At 43.1% G+C, this 15,434-nt stretch overlaps 1 protein-coding gene across 14 annotated transcripts in view; it reads right to left on the reverse strand.

Annotated features, from left to right (window-relative positions):
• Nucleotides 1-15,434, reverse strand: part of caska (calcium/calmodulin-dependent serine protein kinase a) — a 161,734-nt gene that overhangs the window by 87,819 nt on the left and 58,481 nt on the right. For all 14 annotated transcript variants that reach the window (XM_006805981.3, XM_006805985.3, XM_006805977.3 and 11 more), the window contains exon 3: nucleotides 270-375. In XM_006805981.3, the coding sequence (XP_006806044.1) occupies nucleotides 270-375 (106 nt within the window). The remainder of the gene's footprint in view (nucleotides 1-269; nucleotides 376-15,434) is intronic.

The raw sequence follows: 15,434 nt of genomic DNA on the forward strand, positions 1-15,434 counted from the left end.
CCACAAAAAACCCCTCATCTAACAAGCTTTTTCATATCAGCTTTGATTACATAAAACCACTGCAGGGTTCACTTTCTCTCCACGCCCTCCTCACACTGTCATCCTTCTGCTCTGTGTCCTCTTTCCTCTGTACCATCCCCACTACGCATTCCCTTACAGATGTGCCCCACTGTGACACCCATCCCCCATTACCTATCTTCAGCCTACATATGTGTTGGTGTGAGGAATTCTGTGTGTGTGTGTTTGCTAAATCACAGCCTGGGACTTACAACTCAAACACCATGTAGAGCATCCCATCTGAGCTGTAGGTCTCCAGCAGCTCCACAATGTGGGGGTGCTTCAGCATGTGGCAGATACTGGCCTCCCTCTTCAGATCTGAAAACACAGAGAACAGACAGAGGGAGAGAGTTTGGAGATGAGCAGAAGTGGTGCAGTGTTGTATACAGAGTGGAACATTAGGCCAATACTTTTTGCAGCTGAAGACAACTGTGCATTTAGGACAGGGGTGTTCTTTTTATTTCACTAAAGGCCACACTGGGTTCAACTTGATGGGGGAAATTAGACCCCCCGAATCAAGAGCAAGACACACAGTATTCAGCTTATTGACACCCTGTGATTCCTTTGAAAATTACACCACCTCGCGTGCAATTCCATCCAACCAGTCAGCTGCGTACCCTCAAGTAAAATCAAAGCATTTTGTAAATCAAGTCTCATATTGCCCTTTCACAGGCCTGAAAGTGACAACTCAGTAGGTGTTGGTTTTCATTAAAAAGAAAAAATGAAAAACTCTTTGATCACATATTTCACATGTAATATACAGCCTAACCTTCTGCCCTCAAAAGGCTGCACAGAAACTTTCTGAAGCCTGTGTTTCCTGCCCACGACTCCAGATCTCTGCTGGTGTGCTGATTCTAACATCAAAAGCATGCAGCAAATGATGATCTTTAAAAACAGAGACCGTTGCGTATGGACACATGGATCTCTCTGTCAATGTGACTGATAGGAAACTTTTCTTTAAACACTTTACATATCTAAATATGTAAAGACAAAACAAAAGACCAACAATTATTGACTTTGCACATCCTATTGATGTGCAATGTACATTTCCCAATTAACACCAGTTATCCTTACAATTACGTGCTTCAGGCGTGGGTGTTAGCTCCCGTGACAAGCCCGTTTCTGAATGTGCACAGCCTGCATTCTTGATGAAGTCAATTTTGTTGTGGGTGCCTGAGCTTGACTGAGGGCTCCATTATAACTGCCATGTGGGGCCTGGCGAACAGCACCACGTGACAAAGTTGACTGTAAACCAATTTTTAACTGACGTCACATCCACCGTCACAGTCACTGCCACCTCTCCTTTGATGACACATCAACACAGAAGCTCAGAGAGTCACATATGATACAGAGGGAATTCTGTGAAGCAGTCTTGGTGGTTACAAATTTAAAAAATTAATACATTTTTTTAAACTTTAAAATAAAATAAAAAAATGGTTTGAAGGTGTTGTCTGAGTGGCGACACCTAGCCTGGATAAATGGGATGGCGTGTGTTAGATGTAAAAACAGTGTCAAATCAAACATGCAGATCCATCTTCTGTGTCGACTCATGGAAAATAAAGGAGTAGCTGTACTACCTAAGAAGTACCATTTAAGTAGAAGAGATTTTGCCCTCTGGCCATGCTAATTTAAAAATGGTAAATGGACTGTATTTATATAGCGCTTTACTAGTCCCTAAGGACCCCAAAGCGCTTTACATAACCAGTCATCCACCCATTCACACACTGGTGATGGCAGCTACATTGTAGCCACAGCCACCCTGGGGCGCACTGACAGAGGCGAGGCTGCTGGACACTGGCGCCACCGGGCCCTCTGACCACCACCAGTAGGCAACGGGTGAAGTGTCTTGCCCAAGGACACAACGACCGAGACTGTCCAAGCCGGGGCTCAAACCAGCAACCTTCTGATTACAAGGCAAACTCCCAACTCTTGAGCCACGATCGCCCCAGATCTTAAGAAGAACCTAGTCTTAAAAACGGGATATATTTTATTATTTTCTGTCACTTTTATAATGCTACAGTGGTGACTGTTCTCATTAAACATTTCCAAGTTTTAGATGACATCAGTGTAGTTACAACTGATGTGAGCAGCAGGTGGCTGCCCCTCCCCTATCGGTTCTGCCAATCAAAAGAGAGGTTTTCCTTTCCACTGTCACCAAGTACTTGCTCAGAGAAGTTGGAGTTGAATCCATGTTCCAGTTCAAAAAACTCCTTAGAAACTTCATATGAAAATACTCTGTTTGGTATAGGATTGTTGTCGGGACAGAACGCACAGGAGACGCCAGTCACCGTTAGCTCGCTCGGACATTTAGCTGCTCTGTTGTCATGTGGCTTAAAAGATTGATGATATGATCTCACTGAAGTGCACATGTGCATTCTCACATATGGCTCTATCTTGAACGCTGATAAAAGTGACAGCTGCAGCATATGTGTGAAGGTGCTATGGTGTCACCAGCTCATTGTTTTCCTCTGCCTGCTTTGGCTTCACCATGAAAAGTGAACACCATCTCATCTGGTTACTCCAGCACCTTGCTGGCATGCAGAGCAATGCCACTAGCAGCATTTTGATAGAAATGTATAGGATGTGTTTTCCCCTGTGTTCTACGTTTCTTATCAGGGATGAGATGCCTTTTATGAACCACATCTCTGTGAGACGTATGGTTGTTTGTCTTACATTAATCTAGTAGGGGTGGGGGAAAAAAATCGATACTGTGTAGTATCGTGATATTTTGTTTGCTAATAATGTATCGATACAGGGACAGCAGAAATCGATATTTTGTTACAAAAAAGGTTTTTGTGCTCTGACTTCAGAGCATGTTGATCCTTTTTCTGAGCAAGAATCCTGACATTCCTTCACTGTCCAAATGTGTTTAACTTTTTTTTTGGCAGCAATAAACATGACAGTTTACTTATTTAAGACATGTTTTATTTTAATTAAGTTTAAAACTTTTTTATTTAATGTAAAATTATATTTTGTTTTAATTTACTTTCAAATTCTTCAGTTTCTGAATGGGCTGCATAGTTTTCATAAATTGCATAGTTCAGAATAGCTATAATTGTACCAGATGGTTGCGTTCAGTTAAGTTGGACTAGACTGTAATACAAACCGTTCAGTTTGTCAACAATAAAACTGAAATGAGAGAAAGACTGAGTGTGAGACTTTGTTATTAGATAAAATGAATATTGCTAAAGTTTACCTTTATGTACAGAATCTGAATATCGCAAAATTTTTTAAAAAATTGCAATAATATCGTATCGTGCGTTAAGTATTGTGATAATATCGTATTGTGGGATGTATGGTGATTCCCACCTCTATAATCTAGTAACTGAACCTTTCCTGTCTCTCTGCCTCAGCATTCGACATGAGCTTGTCTACATCATGGTTTCAGAATCCCAGAGGAAGTTATGTAGCTTAGCTGCACTTGTGTAAAATGCATAGAAAATGCATTGCTGCATTTGGCCTGAACTCCAGAAATTGGCAAATTGGTAAGTCTCTGCTCTCCTTTGGTTCAAGTGCAGTGCAGTTTGTATCTATCCCATTATTTTACATCCTCTTACTGCTGCTTGGCAATGAGCATCTACCACTTTAATTGGTTCCTAATGAAGAGGAGGGTTAATGGAGCTGAAAAGAACAATGCGGGCTGGCTGTTTAGAGGAACCGCTGGGGAGAGATGACAGACAAAAAGGAAGAGAAAAAAAAATGCACACACAAAAAGAAGCCAACCAAAAAACAAGAAAACCCCCACAAACACACACAACCATACAAATCCCTCCTCCTCATGAGATTAAGAACAGCTAAAAAAAAAAAAAAAGACAACTGGATATTTGATGGAAGCTTTGACAAGAATGATGTGCACAGGGAGGAGAAAAACAGCTCAGACAATCAATATTCTGTCACTGTGTCTGTTGCAAATGAAAATGGTTCTGTCATGTAGATGGGATGGAGCAAGGATGGAACGTAGACATGAATCTGCAGCCTATCGGCGGACAAAAGAGGACTTGCATGAAAATTAAACAACACAGTGGCTACTGAAAAGTTTCAGCAGAGAGCAGCAGCCAAACTTTAATAATCCATGACAACTGCATCTCACACACTCCTTCTCCCTGCTTCATTTCCCTTCATCATCATTAGCCTGAAGATATTTTTTGGACCCCCACCCCCCACCCCAGTGCCATTCAAATCAGGCGCAGCTCCAAATCTGTGAGGCAAATATGAACAACCTTAGGCTTTTTCGCTAATGACCCCTTTTTCCTTCTGCCTAATCAGGAATCTAAACGAGGCAATTAGTGAATAACAGCCTTAAAACACTGTGTTGTTGTATCCATCCTAAAAACTCTCATCAGCTAAGCTACCAAAATTGCATGGACATGAATTGCTCAGGTTCTGATTGCAAATTGAAAATAAATATCAACATCACTGTATAGTTGCCGTTAGGGAAAAAGCCCCACAAAGCCACTCACACAGACACAGTGAGAGGCAAGAGAGGGAACATTTGCATTCATCAGGTGGGCAGTGTCGCTGGCTGCGTAATCATCTGCTAATAAGTTCGCTGTATCAGCTTAAAAGGTGACGTGACACGTCAGTGTTTTGTTCACCGCTTGTTTCTGCCATTGCAGGTTATGAAATTGGATTTGACAAACAATGGGGATTCGCCTTGCCTATGAACATCTGAACATCTCTTTCTATCTCTCTCTCTCGTCCCTCCATTCAATTTCCCACTCCTTTGATCTATTCAGTCATGCTTGGCAGCTGCTCCGAGAGCTTCTGAAGGTTGAAGCCAACCAAAGAAATATACATGATGTACGTAACCCTTCTGCATGAGCACAGTCTCAATCAAGAGCACTTAACTGTATTAACTGTTAAGATCCATCTCTAACTGAAGCACAGCTAAGCTGAGCCTATATATAAACACTCGAGTATGTGGAGAGCTAAATATTCCACATTCCCCCCAGTGAGATATTTCCCCAGCTGTGGCTGCTGGAGGTGATTTATGGACAGGAAGACTAAATGGTGAAAAAGGCGAGGCTGAGTAGATGCTTCTGGTAAGATGTCATGAGCTAGCTCACAATCACCACACACCCACACACCCCAGCTATGACAAAAAGTTAGCATATTGTTCCGTCATGTATCCAGTGACATTTAATTAAGCTCGGAGCTGAAGCCACAAGCCACTTGTGCTGCCGTGAGCCTGAGCACCAACATTAAGCCAACCCTTGGAGGACAGGCGCGACGCGTCAGCTAGCTCTAACATGATGCTAATGCCGCTAAAGCTGGGATAAGTATTACCTTAAGGGCAATGCGGTCCGCCACTTTTAATGTCATCTGATGACATGCCCGGCACTGTAACTCCTGCTGGAGATTGCAGAAGTTGCCTAATCAAATGAACAGCTGTTGTCACACCAGTTTTATCCAGCTCAAAGAAAAAAAAGTTAAAGGAAGAAACTTCTAATTCGTTAAGTTTGGCGTGCGTGCATATGCAAGGTGGAACAATGCCATCGATCCTAAACGATCCAAAGTGTAAACGTGAGGCAGGACAGAGTAAAAGACTTAATGACTTAAAATGTAAAAATAAGAACAAAAACCAAAAAACAGTGTGGAAAGATAAGACTACAGATGAGGTGTAAAAAATTGTAAAGGCAACAGGGTGGGCCTATGGAAACATACTGAAATTAAAATCAATGGCATATGAAACTCCTGAACCCATCTTAATTACTCTCCCAAGCTTCTTCCAGTGCCTCAGATAAATAGATAAACTATTTCCCCAAACATGAACTCAGTGAAGTGGTAGGAAAATCAGGTGGGGGGATTGTCCGAAGTTCTCCTTTCATGTAGCACACACTTAGCAGGCCACAAGAGCTAAAATGGTTCATGTGGACAGCTGTAAATAAAGTACTGTGTGGAAATGAAAAAGCAGTGGAGGGCATTCTATTCTGAGGTTGACTCTTATACCATAAACAGCAAACCCAGCTTAAAGCTACTCCACAACCTCCCAAACAATGCATCAGCTCCACTTCATTTCACACCATATTCTGACCTGCAAGTTTCATTGAAATGTTTCCTTAACTAAAATTGTATTAGTAATCAAATCTACTTTGTTCTTGTTTAAACTCTTTAAACGTGTTTAAATGTTTACATTAACCCCATATAAAGCTGGCTGAAGATTGTTCCACAACAGCCATCTAAATTTAAAAATAGAATAATAACAAATATCAAATTTCCAGTGAATTACTCATCCAAACATGTTTATAGGTTGTCTAAGTGATGGCCCTTGGGGATAGAAGCTCCCCTTGAGTCTCTCTGTCCTTGCCCGGATGATGCGGAACCTTCTACCAGATTGCAGAAGTTGGAACACAGTTTGTTTCCAGGTTGGGACGGGTCCTTCAGTATCTGCGCTGCTCTAGTCCAGCATCTCCTGGTATAGGTGTCCTGAAGCGGGGGGAGAGCAATCCTGCAGCAGCGTTCTGCTGTACGATCACTCTCTGAAGAGCCTTTTGGTCCTTAACACAGCTGTTCCCGTTCGATACAGTGCTTTCGGTTCGGTACCTCATATGTATCGAACAATACAACATTTTTAATTTATTTTAACAACTTTTCTTCTGACGATGGTGTCTGTGTTGAGAGCGCAGTGGATCTGCGTTCGACTACTCCGCCTAGGCTGCACTGTCGAGCGCAGATCCACTGACCGCAGCGCAAGCTAGCAAGACAGAAGCTAAGCTCGTTGCAACATGGCAAATTGAACCTCCCCCACCCTCATTCAGATCAGGCCTTTGGAACTATTTTGGTTTTCATGTGAAGCATGACCCTGAAGGTAAGCGCGTCATGGACAAAAGTAAAACAGTATGTCAGATGTGCCACGCAATGCTCAATTACATGGTGGGAACTACTGCGTTAGCACAGTTAGCTCGTTAACGTGTTGGCCGTCCAGCCCCATGCATGGGGCGATCCGCGGTAGCTCGTCAACGGAGATTTGCAGTGTTGTGGCGTTAACATCATTTCAGATTAACGCTGATAGCACTAGTGGGAACACAACAAATATGACTGCACATTTACACCGACATCATCCTAGTGCAAAGACAAGTGGAAGCAGACAAAAACAACAAGCACGCATGCTACAAACTTTACCCGAGTCATTTAGACAGCCGTTAGCACATGATTCTCCTTATGGGGACCTGATATGTTTAATATGCTGCTGAGAATATAGCCCAGAAGAAGTGTATAGTATAGCTTTTATTTTGGAAAGAGACATTTCTCTGTAATAAACTCTCTTTTCCAAAGATGAGTGATTTCTCGATCAGATAGATTTATTTTTTTATTACTTTGTTGTTTCAGCAACATTAAATTTAAAAACTGTACTTTTGAGTTAAAATATATATTTATAATTTTAATAAATGACAAATTAAAAAAGCATGAACGTTTTTTTGTATCAAAAAATATCGAACCGTGACACCAAAGTATCGAACCGAACCGTGAATTTTGTGTATCGTTGCACCCCTAATATCTAGGCATGGATCGAGTGACTGATTTCTCTCTGTTACGCTCCAATACACCTATGCTGGTGGCTGACAGGGGCTTCCCATGATGCATTGTCAGTTGCTTCTTCGCTCACCTTTTCACTGTACATCAGACACCACTCTGCATTTAATCAGAATCAGAATCAGAATCAGAAAGGGTTTTATTGCCAAATGTTGAGCAGGTTAACAACATTAGGAAATTGCTGTGGTACTTAGTGCAAACATACTGTCATATAACGCTTATATAGACATAAAAATAAAAATAAGAATTAAAAGTGCTAAGTAGATAGATACAGTGGGGCAAAAAAGTATTTAGTCAGCCACCGATTGTGCAAGTTCCCCCACTTAAAATGATGACAGAGGTCAGTAATTTGCACCAGAGGTACACTTCAACTGTGAGAGACAGAATGTGAAAAAAAAATCCATGAATTCACATGGTAGGATTTGTAAAGAATTTATTCGTAAATCAGGGTGGAAAATAAGTATTTGGTCACCTCAAACAAGGAAAATCCCTGGCTCTCACAGACCTGTAACGTCTTCTGTAAGAAGCTTTTCTGTCTCCCACTCGTTACCTGTATGAATGGCACCTGTTTGACCTCATCATCTGTATAAAAGACACCTGTCCACAGCCTCAACCAGTCAGACTCCAAACTCCGCCATGGCCAAGACCAAAGAGCTTTCGAAGGACACCAGGAAAAGAATTGTAGACCTGCACCAGACTGGGAAGAGTGAATCTACAATAGGCAAGCAGCTTGGTGTGAAAAAATCAACTGTGGGAGCAATCATCAGAAAATGGAAGACATACAAGACCACTGATAATCTCCCTCGATCTGGGGCTCCACGCAAGATCTCATCCCGTGGGGTCAAAATGATCATGAGAACGGTGAGCAAAGATCCCAAAACCACACGGGGGGACCTGGTGAATGACCTGCAGAGAGCTGGGACCAAAGTAACAAAGGTCACCATCAGTAACACACTACAACGGCAGGGAATCAAATCCCGCAGTGCCAGACGTGTTCCGCTGCTGAAGCCAGTGCATGTCCAGGCCCGTCTGAAGTTTGCCAGAGAGCACATGGATGATACAGCAGAGGATTGGGAGAATATCATGTGGTCAGATGAAACCAAAGTAGAACTTTTTGGTATAAACTCAACTCGTCGTGTTTGGAGGAAGAAGAATACTGAGTTGCATCCCAAGAACACCATACCTACTGTGAAGCATGGGGGTGGAAACATCATGCTATGGGGCTGTTTTTCTGCCAAGGGGACAGGACGACTGATCCGTGTTAAGGACAGAATGAATGGGGCCAAGTATCGTGAGATTTTGAGCCAAAACCTCCTTCCATCAGTGAGAACTTTGAAGATGAAACCAGGCTGGGTCTTCCAACATGACAATGATCCAAAACACACCGCCCGGGCAACAAAGGAGTAGCTCCGTAAGAAGCATTTGAAAGTCCTGGAGTGGCCTAGCCAGTCTCCAGACCTCAACCCCATAGAAAATCTGTGGCGGGAGTTGAAAGTCCGTGTTGCTCGGCGACAGCCCCAAAACATCACTGCTCTTGAGAAGATCTGCATGGAGGAATGGGCCAAAATACCAGCTACTGTGTGTGCAAACCTGGTAAAGACCTATAGTAAACGTTTGACCTCTGTTATTGCCAACAAAGGTTATATTACAAAGTATTGAGTTGTATTTTTGTTATTGACCAAATACTTATTTTCCACCCTGATTTACGAATAAATTCTTTACAAATCCTACCATGTGAATTCATGGATTTTTTTTTCACATTCTGTCTCTCACAGTTGAAGTGTACCTCTGGTGCAAATTACTGACCTCTGTCATCATTTTAAGTGGGGGAACTTGCACAATCGGTGGCTGACTAAATACTTTTTTGCCCCACTGTATATACATGAGTGCAGGTGGTGATCAGTGCCAAACATGGCATGATGCAGTGAACACAGCGTAGGGTCATGTGTTAGTGGTGGGAACAGTCATACGATTATTGTTCATGAGTCCAACAGCAGAGGGGAAGAAACTGTTCTTATGGCGAGAGGTTCTGGTGCGAATGGACCGGAGCCTCCTGCCTGAGGGGAGCAGGTCAAACAGACTGTGTCCAGGGTGAGAAGGGTCAGCTGTGATCCGAGCTGCACGCCCCAGTGTCCTGGAGGTGTACAGGTCCTGCAGAGATGGGAGTCTGCAGCCAATCACCTTCTCAGCAGAGCGCACAACACGCTGCAGTCTCTGTTTGTCCCTGATAGTGGCTCCAGCGTACCACACGGTGATGGAGGAGGTGAGGATGGACTCGATGATTGCAGTGTAGAATTGCATCATCGTCCGTGTTGGCAGGTTGAATTTCTTCAGCTGCCTCAGGAAGTACATCTTCTGCTGGGCTTTCTTAATGACGGAGGTGATGGTGGGCTCCCACTTCAGGTCCTGGGTGATGGTGGTACCCAGGAAGCGGACTGAGTCCACAGAGGTGATGGGGGGGAGTGGGGCTGTGTGCTTCCAGAAGTCCACAATAATCTCCACTGTCTTCTGGGCATTCAGCACCAGGTTGTTGTGGCTGCACCAGGACACCAGACGTTCAACCTCCCTCCTGTAGGCAGACTCATTAGTTATTATTAATCTCTGGCTCTCTTCCACAGCATGTCTTTGTCCTGTCTTCCTCCCATTCCACCCAACCAGTCGCAGTAGATGGCCGCCCCTCCCTGAGCCTGAGTCTACTGGAAATTTCTTCCTGTGAAAAGGGAGTTTTTCCTCTCCACTACTGTCAAGTGTTTGCGTATAGGGGATCATCTGATTGTGGGGGTTTTGTCTGTTTTTGTAGTCTTTACCTTACAATATAAAACACCTTGAGGTGACTACTGTTGTGATTTAGCACTATATAAATAAAACTGAATTGAATATAAATGATCTTTTATTAAACACCTATTTATTGAAAGGAAACTGGCACAAATCTAAGCTCAGCAAAGACGGCTGGACTGAAAGAAACACTGCAAGTAGTAGAATCAATCGTTTATTCCAACAAAATCACTTCATTGGTGTTGCTGTTTTACTCCAAAAAACATCTGGAGTAATGTTTTTCCTACAGTCGGGAAATGCATCTTGCTCCCATGTAGTGCCTGTGTGCACACAAACTGCTGCTAGCTGTGGACTGACTGACTTTTTTTTCAAGTAAAAAAAAGAAAAAGAAAGGGGAGGTGATAAACAGATGATCTTCAGTGACCCCTGTTCCTCCTGTTGGGAGTAAAAGTCTACATCGAAAAGAGGCTTTGCTATCACAACACACAGAGTAGTAGGTGTATGTGAGCATGTGTGCATCATTTGAGTCCCAACTGCGCATTTGCAGATACTCAGGACAAGAAGTCACAGCGATTTAATAAAAAAAGAAGAAAAAAAAGGGAAAAAATCAAAACACAAGCAGTGCTGAAGCTGTTATGATTGATTGAAGGAAGACAGGAGAGAAAGATTAGAGGGGGGGGAAAAGACACCACTGTGTGTGTGTGTGTGTGGGGGGGGGGGGGGGGGGGGGGGGGGGTTAGAGAAGGAATCAGGGAGGTGGAAAAATGAAAGGAGGTGGAGGGAAGTGAGTAGGCGATGGCACATGATGAATTTTGCTCATTCTCTAGCTTGCTTTTCTCTTTCCTCCCCTCAGAGGGCTGACCTATTCATCAGACAGACCTCCGGACAGGCTGAAGAGAAATAAGCTTGTGTGTGTGTGTGTGTGTGTGTGTGTGTGTGTGTGTGTGTGTGTGTGTGTGTGTGTGTGTGTGTGTCTTTGTACCAGGCCTCTGCTGGCCAATCCATTGCCAAGACACGAACCATTTGACCCACTTCCCTTGGTCTGAGCTGTGTGCAGGGTGTTTGCGTGCGTGTACGTGCGAGGCGGCTTGATTACTGCGGTGCTGTGTTACAGACGCCCGTTCAAGTGAAACTGCTCTGATTTCTACAGGCAACAGAGCGAGGGAGTGGGATGGGGGGAGAATAAAAACAAATCAACAATGAGAACAGCCGGCTGGTATCTGGAGGGAGCGCAGTATTTGATGGATTCCTGAGCAGTGCAGGGGAGAGGCTGCAACTGGATATGAATGACTAGGGAGCGTGCTAACCATGTAGTATACTGTAAGAGTGCAGACATACACAGACAGAAAGCTAGCACACGCTTTTTAGTGATCGTTTAGGCCAGGTTTATGTCACTTCTGTGAGTAAAAGTTAGAAGAGAGATGGCAAAGAAGAGAGCATGTGCTGATTAATGACACCTGATAATGGGCGATCTCTCAAATAAATCCTCCCCCTCCTTAACCTTTCTTGATGTAAAGGATCTATTTTGACTATGTGAATGCCATAACTGTGGTAGCAGATGCTGTGTATGAAGTTTCTAAATCAGCAGTCTGAAACACAGTGCTGAATATGAGTGATTTATTTGCTGCCAGTGGCATTAAAAGCAAAACTTGCAGAAAGCCTTGCTGCCTTCAGAGCTTAACAAGACATCTTCAGTTTAAAAATAAGTTGACTGTGATAAAGGGGAAGGCTACAGCTTTGTGCTAAACCTCCCCCACAGAAACCCTCGCTGCAGAGCATCTTGTAGTAGTGCTGCACGCTCAGGGAATCACACAGAGGCCCTTCACCATTCCAAACCCTCCACTCTCCCACTGCATCGTGGAGTCATGTTAGGATAGAAACACATGGGCAAACTCCAGGTAGCTCATCCTTTGATGGAACTTTGATCAAGATGGTGTCCAATTATCTGCTGTGATTTATGCCCCCCAACATCAGCTGCCGGATATGAGGACCAGCAGCAGATAGGTGGGTCTATTCAGAAGCTATTAGGGTGACAAGATGTCCCACTTTCTGTCAGACAGCATCTTGTCCCACATAATTAGGTTTTCTATGCAATGAGCATGCAGAGGGGCCTGGGTCACACGACACTGCACTTAATGCTGCAATCAAAAAGCCCCCTCTAAAGTTTAGCAAACTGGGTAAACTGGACTTGCATCTTCAGTCACTGATACAAGGTTGCATGACAAGGTGTCCTTGAGCATGTTACCTCAGCTGTTCTCAGTGCGTTCATCAGTGTGAACGTTGGGTAGAAAGTGAAAAAAGTGCTTGTATGAATGTGTGAATGACACATGTTGTATGAAGTGCTTAGAGTGCTCAAGTAGAGAAAAACAGCACAGAGAAGAATCGGTCCATTTATGCTCATCAATGGCTGTACAGAAAATGATTTTGTCAAAGAAGGAATCATGGCTTTAAGATGAGACACCGCTCGTTTCTGTTACTCTACAACACAGACATTAAAAAAAACAAAAAGCTTTGTGCTGTTTTCTTCCCACAGTTCAAATAGCTCAACCGCCTGCAGGTCTTCAAAAGAAAGGAATGATTTCATCTTAGAAACCTGAGCACGAAGAAACTGTCAGTGTATTGGGTCACTGACCGAGGAATCTGAGTGTCTTTTGTACTTTTGATCCCTTTTTGGTATTTTTGGGAAAAGTTCAAGTTCTAGTGTTTACAGTTAGTATGGAGTTTAGTCCTGGTTATGTTCCAAGTTAAGTTAGACTTATGATCCGTGTTTTCTTGTCAATGTGTCATTCCCTGTTTCCTGTGCGAGTCTGTAGTGTCCTCTTCGTATGTTCCTTAAGTTATGTCTGTGTATCGTCTCCTTTTTCTCTTCTCATGTTTCATTTCATGTCTCCCCCGTCTGTTCATGTGTTCTTCCCAGCCCGTCATCTCACTTTCGTTCCGTGTCCCTCGCTCCCTTGTTCCCCAGGTCCTAGTCATGTCTTTGTGTTTCGTCTCCATGTTCCCATTGTCGAGTCTGTGTGTCTTAGTCTGCGTGTTTCCCGTTTTATTTTGACAGTCTCTCATCCTGTGTTCAGTGTGTTCAGTCTTGCCTTTTCTTGTGTCATTAGTCTATTCGTCCCAGCTGTGCTCCCCGTGTGTTTCCACTGCCTTCGTCACCCTCGTGTGTATTTATTGTGTGTGTAGTTTTCACAGTTTAGGTTACTTTTGCATTCTGTTTTTTTCCCTTATTTAGGCTTAATCCTTGTGTTAAGCCTAAATAATAAACGTCTCACCCTTGGTTAAATTTAAGTTTGTTTCCATGTTTTGTCTGTGGCTGTACCCACACGACACACCGGCCACCTGGCTGTAACAGAAACTGGCCTTACAAGCTGAACTAAATATTACTACTTACACAGTCTAAATTAAATCCAGAGATTAAATGTAAAAGTATAAATCAGTGGCACAGGTCGTCACCAATTATTAAATAACAGAAGCTCAGTTTTGCTCCTGTGCAGGTTTAAGGACATCCAGGGTTTTAGGTCATCTAAGTTCACAGCGACCACTTTGACTTTGAGTTAATGGACTTCAAGGGTAGAACCAGGTGCCATCCTCATTGCAAAGAAAGAGGAAGCTGCGTCATCTAAAACTAGATCCTAGTGTGAACGGGTATAACGAAAAAAGAAGAGGACCTTTGTGTGATACCACAGGGCAGGTAAGCATTGAGGCTAAAAACATAACAAGGCTCCCGGAGAAGCTTCTGCTCTATGATTATGATTTAAACCAACTTAGTTCAATCGTGTGCCAGGTGAGAAAGCAGGACATGATCTAGAGAGTATTCTACAATATTCAAAGTGGCAGTGAAACGAAATAAAACCACTGGCACCACAAACAGTTTGATGACTAAATCCTGAATACTAAAGATAATTTCATTCAGCTTCACTGTGCTTTACTTTTTTGGTATTTCAACATTTATGACTTCATAGACAGCTAATCAAAAATCTTGGCTGAAACCAAGAGCCCACTCCCAGCCCACTGAAGGAACAATGGGCTGGGAGGGCAGTTCCCCAACTCTCTGTGAATGGTACTCATGGCCATTGATCAGTGGTTGTTGATCAATGGTCATGAGAATTTGTATAATTAAGATTAACCTCCTAGGACCTGGCGTCCACATATGTGGACATCACATTTTGGGTTATTTAGACCAAAATACTCAATTTTGCTCTACAAGGGCCTGATATCCACTTACGAGGACATTATACTGCTACTGTTCTATCGAAATTTTAAACGAATATCCTCATTAGTGGCTCTCATTTTTCTCAGAAACAAAAATTAGGTGAAATTTTTTTTTTAGTAATTCTTCGTTTTTACATTCATCAGTTCCCAATCAGCCCAAATATCAAAGAGAAATTAAAAATGCATGACGTGGAAGAGTTCGGATCTTAGGAGGTTAAGGAACTGACCTCCCAGCCCATTGTTCCTTCAGTGGGCTGGTTTCATTCATTATGCAAATGTACTGTTTATAAGATTGGGGAAACCTGCAGTCAGCTGAGACTGAAGAAGACACTTGGATGAGTGACGAAACGTTTCTCCCACAAAACGCTACGTCCAGATGAACAGAATCAACTTTTTGGAGATTTACTTTCCTGGAGGATTGAGAATGCATCAAGACCTTGGCTGTCTATGCTCAAACACTATGAATTGCCATGAAAGTACTGCTTTCTGAGTTTTTTCTATTTCCGAATCTGTCCGACTTCCTCTTTATTGTTCCTGGCACACTTGTATTTACAGAACTGAGGAAGCAACCTAATTGAGACTAAAGTGCCCTGACAGTCCGAAGGCACTGACCTTCAATTAAGCAGCTGGTGCCGAAAAATCTGATGGACTGTGAAGCAGCTCAAGACAACAGTGAAAGCTGACAGTTATTTAGCTACCAGCCAGCACCAATGTAGAGAAGCTCAAAGGTGAAGCACAGAAGGAGATAGCAGGTCAAATCAAGAACAGCTGCCTCCTAAACAGCTCATGAATGCATTTAAAGTCATGGAGTCATATTAGAATACGGAGGGGATGGCAGGATTGCATATTAACCATTT

The sequence above is a fragment of the Neolamprologus brichardi genome, chromosome 16 (assembly GCF_056152115.1).
Source record: "Neolamprologus brichardi isolate AB-2024 chromosome 16, ASM5615211v1, whole genome shotgun sequence".
Lineage (NCBI taxonomy): Eukaryota > Metazoa > Chordata > Actinopteri > Cichliformes > Cichlidae > Neolamprologus > Neolamprologus brichardi.